This window comes from Lissotriton vulgaris, chromosome 7, assembly GCF_964263255.1.
Source record: "Lissotriton vulgaris chromosome 7, aLisVul1.2, whole genome shotgun sequence".
Taxonomy (NCBI): Eukaryota; Metazoa; Chordata; class Amphibia; order Caudata; family Salamandridae; genus Lissotriton; species Lissotriton vulgaris.
Window position 1 is genome coordinate 604703755 of NC_141695.1, and position 13405 is coordinate 604717159.

Here is a 13405-nt window from a genome sequence, read left to right on the forward strand (position 1 = left end):
TGGACGACGCCTACTGACGCGCAGGGGTATTGCTATGCAAAAGTTTCTGGATCCAGTCTGACGCCTGGGGATATTCTAAGGTAAGGAATCTATCACTAACGTGTCCCTTTCAGATATGTATGTTACAATCTACGATCTATACATTGGCATCTGCGAAGTACAAAAATAAATAGCCAGTGTTCAGGGCAACCAGAGCAATACCAAATTGGGTCGCCTGTTGGTTTAAACAAAAAGTTTTCTTGCAACTCATACGGCCCTACATGCTTGCATGCATCAGCTACACACTTCAGTGATATTCAGAAAGTCTGCAGAGGTACACATTTTCCAAGAACCCCCTTACCATCTCCCTGAAGGACAGTCTACAGTTCTCGTTTGGATTCATAGAGCTCTCCTGCCCTCCGTTGACCATTTATGCTGAAAAGCTTATTCTTTCCTTTAGGGCTCACATCACCTTTCTAGCCCCTCTAATGAGCAGGTATGATTGCAGATATATGCAACACCTTGATGCATAAGCCTTCAGCAGCAAGGTGCTGGACATATAAAAGTTTTCCTTATTACCAAATAAGATAGCTCCCAGAATTGGCAGTAATCTGCAGAGGAGCTTAATCTTCTATTAAGACATTAAGAATTTCATATGATAGTATATGTTGCTAAGAGAGCCAAAACACCTGACACTTTGCATCAAAATTACTAAAGTATAATGCATGAAGCAGAAATCCTGTGTTGTCATTCTTATGCCTTCAGTAGAACTGCTGATCTGTGTTTCTACAGGCCTGTATATATTGTGCAGCCAGAGAAAGGGAAATTACGTTTTTGAGGGTATTAGCTGTTGGGCTCACTGATAGGGCATTTTGGACCTTCTCAACATGCTGGGTACCCCATCACGGTGGCCCACTACATAACTATTTCCACTCTTTCAATCAGTAGTCTGGACCTGCGTCTAGATGGAAGGATTATACACAATATTATATCAGACCTATGCTGTAACTGTTCTCGAGAGTCAATGATAGACTTATTTTCATTTCAACCATTTTTTGACCTGAGGATCATAAGGGCTAGAAGGCCGCTGGCAGTAGTATCTTCACTGCAGACCTAAAGATGGTAGGAATGCTTGGTTTTAAACCCATTGCTTCTGTTCTAGAATGTAGTATTTGGGATTGTTATTATCTTTTGATAGTTGAATGCCTAGTTTAAATTATATTTTATCCAGCGATTTTATTTTTTAATATTTGTACATTTAATACTCTATAGTCTGCACTGCAGATACATTATTAATAACATTCCTCACTTGAGGTTAATGCCAGAGAGTCGTATTGAGGCATTGAAATTACTAGTCCCAAAGGCAACCGAAAGCAGGCATTGCCTCATCAATTCACGATGCTTCCTTCACCATGCCCTGTTCTGTAAGGATTTCCTGATGCATGTGTGGCATCCGTGTGTATCAGCTGCTTCACAGTAAACAGCCCACATCCTCTGGGTATCCAGGTAGTACTGGCTGAAGGACCACTCCTCAGACGAACCACTCTGTGTGTTTAAATCCAGTAGCTGGGGAAGCAAAACATTTGGATATATGATTACCAAATCTTATTATATTTTTATGGTTATTCAAAAACGGGGAAAATGTTCCATTGATTTCTGAACTGACAAACTAAATGTATAACCAATTTTCAGTTCTGGTCTCTGATGGTGTATCAATAAGCTACAGAGGGCTGTGGGCTACAGCAATTTAATCCAACAAAATATTTAGGTATAATATTTAACAATTACAAGATACTGGACGGATCCAGTGTGACTGTTCTTGCCAAAAAAGACATGGACGTTCAAAATATGACATCAGCTGCATTTTTGGCTCAAGTGCAGCTTCACAATAGCTTCTATAATTACTTTCACCCCTACTGTGTTTTATGACCATTAAACCAAGAACTCACCAATTCTTTTTATTATTTCTTCACATTCATCTGAAGTGTTTGTCTGGAACACCAAGCAGTTGAAGGTTGTGTCTGGTGGAAAAGCTTTCGACTCTCTATCAAATAAAAAAAAAAGCTTTGATAAGTATTTTTTATTAAATAATTCCTAATTCTGTTTTGGGGTGGTGACGACAGAGGAGCTGAAAACACTGCACCGCCACTTAATGACAGTGCAACATTTTTCCACAGTTGAAGTTACTTACCTGTAACAGCTGTAATCTGCCTTAGAAAAAGACCAGTGTCTAATTGCTCATGCACCTCATTGGATAAAACTAACTTCAGCCAACAAGGTGAAAGTGCTCTGAACTCAAGCACCCCAAACCCCAATAGATCAGTATAGGTCATATTTCAAGACACAAACCTGTGTAACCAAGAGGTGAGCCTCTAAATGGGGAGTGTCACGTGCATTTATAAAGGATAACAACCCTGGAGACCTATAGTCACAGGTAGGTAACTGGTTTTTTCTCCAGCACTGGATCTTTAATAGTCACATGGTTATTTTAATAGATTATGAAGGTCTGTCTCACTGATAAATCCCTTGCTGCTTCTGTATCTAAGCAGCAGCGCTTTGTGAACATGTGGTGGTTTTTCAGGATGGCCCACCCGCAGGTATAAACTAATACTTCCACTTCCCTTCTGGAATGCATCATGACTGCCACCAGAATGCAATTGCCTTTGGCTTGACAGAAGTTGATGGTTGAAGCTTTTTATCTTGCAACCCCCTGATTGGCCAGCGGAAAACCCTTGTTTGGGTAAGTGAAGTAAACAAAAAACTGATTTCTATCCCTGAGAACAAGTTATTTACCTTCGGGAACACTCTTACTGGTGGATACTTTATCTAACTTCAGGTTCCTCCTCTTTAGTATAAGCCCAGGCAACAGACTGGATCCTGAAGATTGTTACAGCACGGCCAGTACATGGCAAGCCAAGTAATTTCTTGACTTATACATCAGCACCATTCACTGAAACACGCGTCAACACCAGCACTTCAGCTGTTCTGACACCAAGAAATATTCAAGCTCATGCATTGATTTCTGTGGATGTATAAAAATATTGAGTAAGAGGTAGGAAAAATGATAGGTGGAAATGACTAGTACATGTATATAAATGGATCATGGAGTAACTAAAATAATATTACCATTATAATGATCATATAATTGTTTAAGGTACCAATTATAGGGGTGTCCTATTACGACTGACCTCATGTGTGGGTTTTATCTGGATCATGGTAGTGAGAGAGATGAGTGAAGTCTGAATAGGTTATGTGTTTTATTTGGTCGGGGTGGGGTTGATGATGATTAAATCATGATTTTTCTAAATTTGTTGATGTAAGCTAACCAATAAATAATTTTGAAATATTTCCAGTGTACTTCGTTTTTGATTGATTTATCTTGTTTTCGATTCTATACGCAGATCTGTTGTTTTGGAGGTGGGTTTCTTTATTCTTTTTGTGTTCAATTTCTTCATCCCGCTCATCTATTCGCTCTGTGGGATACCACTGCTTTATAGTTGGAATGTGTCAGGAGACCAGTTTATCAGGGTGCAGGGTAGTATATAGATGATGCACAGAGCCCCTGCAACTCGCTGATCCTCCTGGTCGATGTAATGGCCACTAGAAAAGTGGTCTTGATGGTCAGTAACCGAATAGGGGATTTGTGCAACAGCTCAAAGGGCATGCACATCAGGAAAGTGAAGACCAGGTTAAAATCCCACTGGGGCATGACAAATGGCCTAGGAGGGAACATGTGTTGCAAACCTCTGAGAAATCTCCTCACAACAGGTGACTTAAATCAAGAAGGTTGGTCTGGCAACTGCAAAAATACAACGATGGCTGAAAGATTGCCCATAAATGTGGGCCAAGGAAAGAACAAATAATAAGAGTTCAGTAGGAGGAGCAGAGAGGGGAAATCAATGCTTCTGGATACACACCATGCCGAACATTTGTCCCAGCAGCAGGTGTATACTGTCTTGGCGGAGGAGCTGCCAGAATCACAGACTTCAGGAAGAAGGTCAAAGCTTGTCAGCTGATGCCACTCAATCCCCATGAATGAATGTGGAGGGTGTGCAGGTTCAGGTGCAGGATGCTGCAACTGAAGATCCTCCTGAAGAGACAGCTTGACCAGAGGACCAACTTTCATGCTCAACAGTTCGTGATACCAGACTCTCCATGCCCAAACTGGAGCGATAAGAATACCTTGGACCCTGTCGTTCCTGATCTTCACAACTCTAGGTAGGAGTGGTATTAGCAGAAAGGCTCACAGGAGACCGGACTTTTACTTGAGATGAAAATCGTCTCAGAGTTAGAGCCGCCTTGGAATCACAAGCGTGCAAAATGGATGAAATTGCGTGTTCTCTGCCGTGGCGAATAGATCTAACTAAGGTTCTCCCCACTCTTGAAAGAGACTCTGCATCACCTCCAGATGGAGATGCCGTGATTTGCTAGGCCTCGTCAGCTGAATTGTCTGCCCTGGCATTCAAAGAGCCTGCAAGGTTTTGAATCACTAGGGAGATGCGCTGGGGCTCCAGCTGTGTCTAGAGACATAGAGCCTCCAGACAAAGGGCCTCCAACCCCACCGCCTTAATTGTTTCAGTACCACATAGTGGAGGTGTGTCCAGAATGGCTCAGATGACAGGGAACATCAGAGATGGAGTCAGGTGTAACTTCTGCATGTTTATAGTGAACACAGGTGAAAGAAATTGGACCGCCAAAATCTGAGGGTGGGCGACAACTGCCTGGGCCACCTCCCCCAGATGGCCTACCCAGCCCAAGAGTGATGCATCTTTCACTATAGTGATTTCTGGCTGGGGGAAGGGAGAGGGGTCTGCCTCTGACCCAATCGCAATTCATCAGCTACCACTGCTAATCTGTTGCATTTCAGATCTGGACCCTGTCAGAGAGACTGCCCTGATGCAGCACCCATTGGCAATTCAAGTCCCACTGCAGAGCCGGCATATACCAGCAGGCATGCTTCACTAGCAGGATGCAGGAGTCTGAGGCCCAACTGCCGTTGAGCCTGTCTCACCAAAACCTAAGATAGAGCCTCAAACTTCTGGATCATAGCCTGAATATCTGGACTCACCGTTCGAGAGGATAAGCCGAAACTGCACTGTGTCCAAAACCGCTCTGATGAAAAAGAGCACTTGAGAGGAAATCAGGTATGACTTTGGCACGTTGATTGTGCACATCTACAAGTGATGGAGTTTTGCCATGGTCTGGAAGAGGGAGACGACGGCCTGGGACAAGCTCGCCTGCAACAGACAATCGTCAAGGTAGGGGAAGACTGGAACCTCAGACCTATGCTGCAACCACCACCATCACCTTGGAGAACACCCGAGGGGTACTGGTGAGGCCAAAGAGCGCACACCGAATTGAAAGTGCTCAAACACCCCCACCGTAAACCACAGGTAATTTCTGTGGGTGGGCAGGACGGGGATGTGAAAATATGCTTCTGGCAAGTTCAATACCATCATCCATTTCCCAGATCCAGGACAGACAGAACTTGAGTGAGTGTGAGCTTTTTGTATTTCTTTTGTTTGAGGAAGAGATTGAGAAGGCATGGGTCAAGTTTAGGTCAAAGGCCTCCCTTCTTGGGCACCAGAAAATAGCAGGAATAGCAACCACATGATTTCGGCACCCTCTCGATAGCTTCCTTGGCCAAGAGAGCTGACACTTCTAGGCAGAGTAAGGAAAGATGGTCCTCCATCAACCGATAGTAAGTGGGTGGATGGGTACCTAGTCCCTTTGTACAATTTGCAGTACCTAACGGTCTGATGTTATTGACCTCCAGTGGAGCAGGTGACCCCCATTGAATGCCTGTGCTGGTCGAAAGTAAACAACAGGGTTTGGAGACTTCCAGGGTGAGTGGTGGGCAGGCCCAATATCTGGTTACCTGCCCCACGGTCTAAGGGAGCCGTGTACTTGGGCACGAAAAGGCATGGAAGCTTGTTGGCTTTGAGGATATTGATGCGGTTGGAAACCCCTTCTATGGCCAAAAAAAGGGCAAAAGGCAGACTGGGGGTGTCGAGAGGCCATACAGAGAACCAAGAACCTGGCTGTAGCACTGGAGTGTTTGAGCGCTCCAGCGCTAAGTATACCTTTTCTCCAAAGAGAGAGGAGCCAAAGGACATTTCCATAAGCGATACTTGACAACTCCAGAAAAACCTACGTCCTCAGCCTGGCGCCAAAGGGCCACCACTGAAGAAATCACTCTGCCCAACGTGTCGGTCATATCCAGCCCACAACAAATGGCAAACTTTGCTGCATCCCTCCAGTCTGCAATAGCGTGAGAAAATGTGGCCCGGGACTCCTCCAAGACCATAGATAGCACTTGTGCAACCAATTCCCAGATCATTTGGATGTAATGGTCCAATAGGCACCTAGTGTTCACTGACCGCAGTGCTAGACGGGGGAAGAGAACGTCCTCTTACCAAAGGTATCCAGCGTCTTAGTTTCCCTATCTAGTGGAGTGGAAGGGAACATGTCAAGGTTGATTCTGAAACTGGAATCCTGGACCACCAAGCTCTCTGATGTGGGGTGCTGGGTGAGGCAACTGTGTTTATCTGGAGTAGGGCGATGCACCAGGCAATCGTTCTGTGCACAGGAGCCCCTGTACAAGGCTTGGACCAGGCTCAGGGGTAGATGTCAGTGAGAGCGTCAGTAAAAGGGAGCAAGAGTTCGGAGAGGGCAGTCTCCGGCTGAAGCACCTGTCAAGAAGCTCCTGCCAAGACGTTAATCTTGACTGCCACTGAGAGCAGCTGACGGTCAAAGACCTCAGGCGCCCTACGCACCACTACAACAAAGAGGCCCGCTCCATAGCCATACTAGTTGGGGAGACCAGGCTGGTGTCTTGTGAGGTGATTAACCCACAAGCATGCACCAGATCTCCATACCAGGTGTCCTCTGTATCATCCAATGGGTAGCAATATTCATCAGGGTTGCCATACCCTCCTGTAGGAGGCTGGCTTAGTATATGGTGCACACTTATTCAAGTGGTGCATCTTGCATTAATCCAGGCAACCCTTATGGTGATTTTAGAGGTCTTTTATAACCGTAGAAAGCTCTCAAAATGGTAGCTGCGGAGAGCAGCCTTCAGGCTTATCTTGAAGTAAGTGTTAAGCAGCTTGTTTTACCAGTTTAATCTATAGTGTAGATCAGATGAAAAGAAACCACAGTGTGTAGAAAAAAGTATATTTATTACACCACCATATCACTATCACATTGGTATATCTCCTACCCAGAGACATCAACACAATACACAAGAATACGTCAAACGCATCCAGGTAAGTAGCACAAAATATAGTAGTCTCCAGGGGAAGACCACACCATATATTAAAAAAGCGGAACGCAAATAGCAAAGGAGAACGGGACTCATACCAGCAGACCCAGAGAAGCCGGAGACACAATGAACCACCCAAGGTAAGTACCCAGGAACCCTTACGGAGGCTGTGTGCAGAGTGGAAACACAGCTGCGAGCCCAATGGAAGTCAATAGAGTGGTCGTGGTTGCAGTTTTGAGGAAGGACCCTTCCCAGAGGACCCTGTAGAATACCATAGGAGGACTGAAGGTTGGAGAGCCGCCCCACCCGTGAATGCCCTAGGAACCGGGTTACCTACACCAGCAAAAGCCAGGTGCAACTGAGTGGAGAGACGTCGGAAAGCTCCGTAGACGACAATGGAAGAGAAGAAGATGCCTCTGGAGAAGTTCAGGAAGGAGTCTGGTGGAATCCAAGGGTGGATTCTAGAAGTGAAGAACCTGCAAGCAGAGGGGACAGAGTCAATGCTACCCGGAGATGACCAGGAGGCACGCAGACAATATGCTTACTGATGTCGGGAGGTTCTGAAGAGTCGACAGTGACCATGTCGCTGTAGCTTTGAGGAAGACCAAGGGCTGTCCCATGTCAGGTGTTGTGGACCACGTGGTCGGTGTCCAGTGGGAGCACCAATAAGCCTTGGTAGCAGCAATTGGCGTGGAAGACGAAAAAGCAGCAACTTTGGGACCACCAAGGTTCAAGAGACTCACCAACAGCAGGAAAGTCAGAGCAGGCCCAGAGCAAGCAAGGGAGTCCACTGCAGCAGTAGAAGCCCCTCTGGAGGATCCACGGGCCGAAGGTGCAGGAGTCGCAAGATGGCCTCGAGCAGCTCACCATAGATCAAGGCTCACGGTGCAGAGGATGCGGTGAGGACATTGATCTTGGATGGAAGAGAGGCTGGATGTTCTTGTAGCCCGAAGATCTCTGGAGTGCAGAGCGAACAAGCCTTGGCAATGGTTAGTGGGCAGGGATACTGGCCTCAAAATTGCAGTGTCATGTCCTTTAGGATAGTCCTGTCATGTATGCCCTCTTTTTACATACATTGTCACATCCGCATGTCCATAACGAACAAGTTACTTACCTTCGGTAACGATATATCTGTAAGAAACAGTAGTTAGTATTAGATTCCTTACCTTAGAATATCCCCAGGCGTCAGACTGGATCTGGAAAGTTTTGCGTAGCAGTACCCTTGCGCGTCGGTAGCCGTCGTCTGCGGCTCCGCGTCAGTCGTCGGTGCCGTGATGACGTCGTCGGAGTACTTAGATGCCGCCTCCGCGTGCTGACGTCAGTTCTTACGATATGAATAAACAGTGGTCCTAAACCTATTAATCAATAGTAATTGACAAAATCCATTCGGTAGTAGTTCGGATAGCGATTCAGAACGCCCTAGTACCAGTACGGGCACATCTAACAACATAACAGCTACCTGAACTCTGTTGACAGGAGCTTTGGATGTACCAACAGATTTAAAAAGACTATAAGGTAACTACTGGTGTCTATTTATAGCTTTATCTTGCCTTAAAGTGAGTTAGAATAGTGGATTGATGTTGCCTGTAATCCCTTAGGTAATATCAACCCCCTTCTTGGTACATACATCGAAGTTTGTGCCCACTCCTTAATTGGATGACTGACGCATCTACATTTAAGGTAATTTCTTCACCCATTGTGACTCATATGTATGGGTTGTATGGACGATTTATCTATAGATTAAGTCTAGACGCACTGTATAATTTTGTCTTACAGGAGCACGCACTATTATATAAGGATTCATACTTTGTTGTTTTTCCAACTTAGGGTAAGCGTAAGGTTTCCCCTTTTTATGTTTTCTTTGATTGAATCAATATTGCCACTACCATTGGGTAATTAAAAAACCCCTTTTATTATTACAGGGAGATCGACATCCCCTGGTTGCACACCACTATGTCCTGATGAAGACTCGCATGCCCCAGGTTCAAATGACCGGTTGGCCTTAAGTCGAGTCGAAACGTCGACAACCACCCCCCTTTTTGTACCTTGGACCACATTTTTTGACCCAATATAGTGCTCATTTAGGACATAAATGTCACTGTTTAAAATCTTGAATATAACAGTTCCTTAGCATTTTCTATGTGACCAGGTACTCAATACGCCAAACCAGAACACCGTTATTGATGGATAAAATATTTTGGATTTGTGATATTTATTGCTGTGAATTTTCCTTTCTTCTCTTATTCACTTAACACTCTGATCACTCTCTTTTTGCACGCTCCATTTGGGCAACCTATCCGTTGGTTTTATTTATTGAAACATTAATGTATAAAATGATTTCCAAATATGAGACAATGAATTAAATACATTGTATCTCTGCCTTTGTTCGTAGTGGCTTGCTTTGTGTTTTCTCATGTAAGACTATTGATTAGAATTGGAGCAGATTCGGGTGAATTGCTCTGGAATGTTTAAATGATTGAACAAGGATTGATTTTGTCAATTACTATTGATTAATAGGTTTAGGACCACTGTTTATTCATATCGTAATATACCCAGGTCCATACCTTATGGGCTACCCCATTTTTCTTTAATGGACGTCAGTTCTTAGACACAGCTTTTCCGCGCCAAAAACGCAGAGCCATGTCAAAAAACAACACTGGTGCCATTAAAACTAGGGCCCTAAAAGGGGATGACCTTAACCCTGGATATCGGTTCGCAGAACGGGGAGGATGGGTGGGGCGGTAAGGAATCTAATACTAACTACTGTTTCTTACCGATATATCGTTACCGATGGTAAGTAACTTGTTCATCTGAAAGAAACAGGTTAGTATTAGATTCCTTACCATAGAATAGATACCCCAGCAATACCAAACCCGGTGGTGCGTCTGCGAACCAATAATCACACCAGAAAGTCCTGGAGGACGGAACGGCCAAAGAAGCCATCCCTCCGGACTTGGCTGTCCAGGCAGTAGTAAAATGCAAACGTGTGCAATGATGCCCACGTAGCTGCCCGACAGATGTCCTGCAAGGGGACACCCCGGCCCAGGGCAGTGGTAGCTGCCGTGGCCCGAGTGGAATGGGCCCGCAGCCCAACAGGGCTCCTTCCTTGCCAAGGAGTAACAAGCCTTGATACACAAGACGATCCACCGAGAGATGGTCCGCTTGTGTACCGCCCGTCCCTTCTTAGCGCCCACGTAACCAACAAAGAGTTGGTCATCCACCCGGAACTGGCGTGTGCGATCCAAATAGAATGAGAGCGCACGTTTTGGGTCCAGACGGAGGAGCCGCTCTTCCTCGTTTTAGGGATGCGGAGGCGGAAAGAAGGTGGGCAAGGTGATAAGACTGCCCGATGTGGAAGGCCGTGACAACCTTCGGCAGGAAAGAGGGCCTAGTCCGCAACACAATCTTGTCCGGATGGACAGAAAGGAAAGGAGGTTTAGAGGAAAGAGCCTGGAGCTCACTCACTCTCCTGGCAGAGGTGATGGCAACCAGGAAAGCAGTCTTCAAAGTAAGAAGGCGGATAGGACAGTTGTGAAGTGTCTCAAAGGGAGCGCACATCAGATAAGTAAGAACCAGGTTCAAGTCCCACTGAGGCATCACAAAGGGAACAGGTGGAAACGTGTGTGTGATGCCTTTCAGAAAGCGAGTTACAATAGGGGACTTGAACAAAGATGGTTGATCAGGCAGCCTCAGAAAGGCCGAAAGGGCAGAAAGGTAGCCCTTGATAGTGCCCAGAGCAGAGCCCTGCTGGGCAAGAGAAAGAAGGAAGAGCAGAACCTCAGAAAGAGGGGCAGAGAGAAGATCCACAGCCTTTGCTGTGCACCATGCCACAAATCTGTTCCACCTGCCGGCGTATACCGACTTAGTGGAGGGACGCCTGGCTGCCAGAATGATATTACAGACTTCAGAAGGCAAGTCAAATGGCCTCAACTGTCACCGCTCAATCTGCAAGCATGGAGGTGGAGACTGGACAGGTTTGGGTGGAGGACCGACCCCTGTTGCTGCGAAGAGGCAGACGAACCGGGGGATCGACTGACATACTGAGTAGCTCGAAATACCAGTACCTTCGTGCCCAGTCTGGAGCCACAAGGATGAGTTGGGCCCGGTCGCGTTTGATCTTCTTCAGCACTCTGGGCAGAAGTGGTATAGGCGGAAAGGCATACAACAGACCGCAACTCCACTCGCGACGAAAAGCGTCTCCGAGCGAGTGCCGCCTTGGAAATTCCAATGCGCAGAACTGATGACATTGCGCGTTCTCTTCGGTGGCGAATAGATCTAACCAAGGCTCTCCCCACAGCAGAAAGAGACCTTGCGCCACGTCCGAGTTCAGACGCCATTCGTGATCCATCATGCACTGGCGGCTGAGTTCATCCGCCCTGAGCTTCAGAGAACCTGCCAGGTGTTGAACCACCAGGGTCACGCCCTGATGTTCCAGCCACTGCCAGTGGCGCAGACCCTCCTGGCAGAGGGTCCACGACCTCACCCCGCCCTGCTTGTTGCAGTACCACATGGCGGTGGTGTTGTCCGTGAACACCTGCACTACACTTCCCCGGACAGAGGGGAGGAATGCCTTCAGTGCTAGACGAATCACCTGCAGCTCCAAAAGGTTGATATGGAGCCGGGACTCCGCCAGAGAACAAAGGCCTCTGATCTCCGCCTCTCCCATGTGGCCTCCCCAGCCGTGGAGGGACGCGTCCGTCACAACTACCTGCTCCGGTTGGGGAAGGGAGAGGGATCTGCCGCTGACCCAATCGCGGTCCGTGAGCCACCACTGCAGCTGTCTCGCAGTGCCCTCCGAGATCAGGACATGGTCAGATAGGTTGCCCTGATGCTGGGCCCACTGAAACTTCAGGTCCCACTGCAGAGCCCGCATCCGCCAACGAGCGTGATGCACCAGAAGGATGGAGGAGGCCATCAGCCACAGAAGCCGCAGCGTCAACCTGACCGAGATTCGGGATAACAGCTGAAAGATCGGAATCAGAGCCTGTATATCCCGAACCCGCTGTTCAGGGGGGTAAACTCGAAACTGCGCCGAGTCGAGAACCGCTCCGATGAAGAGGAGCTTCTGGGAGGGGCACAGGTCTGCCGTCGTCTGGAGGTGTCTGGGGCGAGCCCGCCTTCAACAACTGAAACCCCTAACCTGCGCAGATGAGCTGCGACCACCGCCATCACTTTCGTGAACACCCGAGGGGCGCTGGTAAGGCCGAAGGGGAGCACGGTAAACTGAAAGTGCTTGTGGCCTACCGTGAACTGCAGGTAGCGCCGTTGGGCCGGCAGGACGGGGATGTGGAAATAAGCGTCCTGCAAGTCCAACGCTACCATCCAGTCTCCTGGGTCCAGGGCAGCTAAGACTTGAGCCGGAGTTAGCATTTTGAACTTCTCCTTCCAGAGGAAGCCGATGACGTTCCGTAGGTCCAAGATAGGGCATAGGCCCCCTTTGCGGGCACCAGAAAGTAGTGGGAGTAGCAACCACACCCTACTTCTGGCCCAGGAACTCGCTCGATGGCCCCCTTGGCCAAGAGGGCCGTAACTTCCTCCTGCAGAAGCCGCATATGATCCCGCGATACGCGGTGATATTGCGGTGGCATGGCTTGAGGGGTCGTCTCGAAGGGGAGGGAGTAGCCCCTTCGGACGATTTGCAGCACCCGCCTGTCCGATGTGACAGTGCGCCTGTGGGAGTGGTGATGGCGAACACTGCCCCCCACTGGCGTCACATGGGCCTGAAAGCACGGACTAGGAGGGTTTTGAGGCGGATGCTGCGGGGGAAGGTGTGGACTGGCCTCGCCGTTGTCCCAGACTGCCTCCACTGCGATTTCCACGGCCGCTACCGCGTTGGATGTTAGACTGCGGTGCGTTGCTGGCAGCACGTGTGGGGGCGCCCCTTCCTTGGCCACGAAAGGAGCGAAAGGCACCAGTTTGCTGGCACGGGGCCGAGAGGCCCAAGGACTTGGCCGTAGCCCTGGAGTTCTTAAAGCGCTCAAGCGCATGGTCTGCCTTGTTGCCAAAGAGGCGACGGCCATCAAACGGCATGTCCATGAGGGTATTCTGGACATCAGCCGAAAAGTAGGCGGACCTCAGCCAGGCGTGGACAAACCCCCACCGCCATGGAAATCGCCCTGCCCAGCGAGTCCATGGTATCCAGCCCACATCGGATAGAGTACA

At 48.0% G+C, this 13405-nt stretch overlaps 1 protein-coding gene across 2 annotated transcripts in view; it reads right to left on the minus strand.

Annotated features, from left to right (window-relative positions):
• Nucleotides 1–1199: 1199 nt before the first annotated feature.
• The window catches only part of LOC147702103 (uncharacterized), a 574906-nt gene continuing 562700 nt past the window's right edge, over nt 1200–13405 (minus strand). Inside the window, exons 15-16 of one of the 2 annotated variants that reach the window (XM_086930735.1) lie at nt 1929–2023; nt 1200–1545 (exon numbers count right to left, since the gene is read on the minus strand). In XM_086930735.1, the coding sequence (XP_086786861.1) occupies nt 1511–1545; nt 1929–2023 (130 nt within the window). In that variant the 3' untranslated portion in view covers nt 1200–1510. Of the gene's footprint in view, nt 1546–1928; nt 2024–13405 lie in introns of those variants that run through there. The other variant, XR_015297502.1, reaches the window with a different exon arrangement.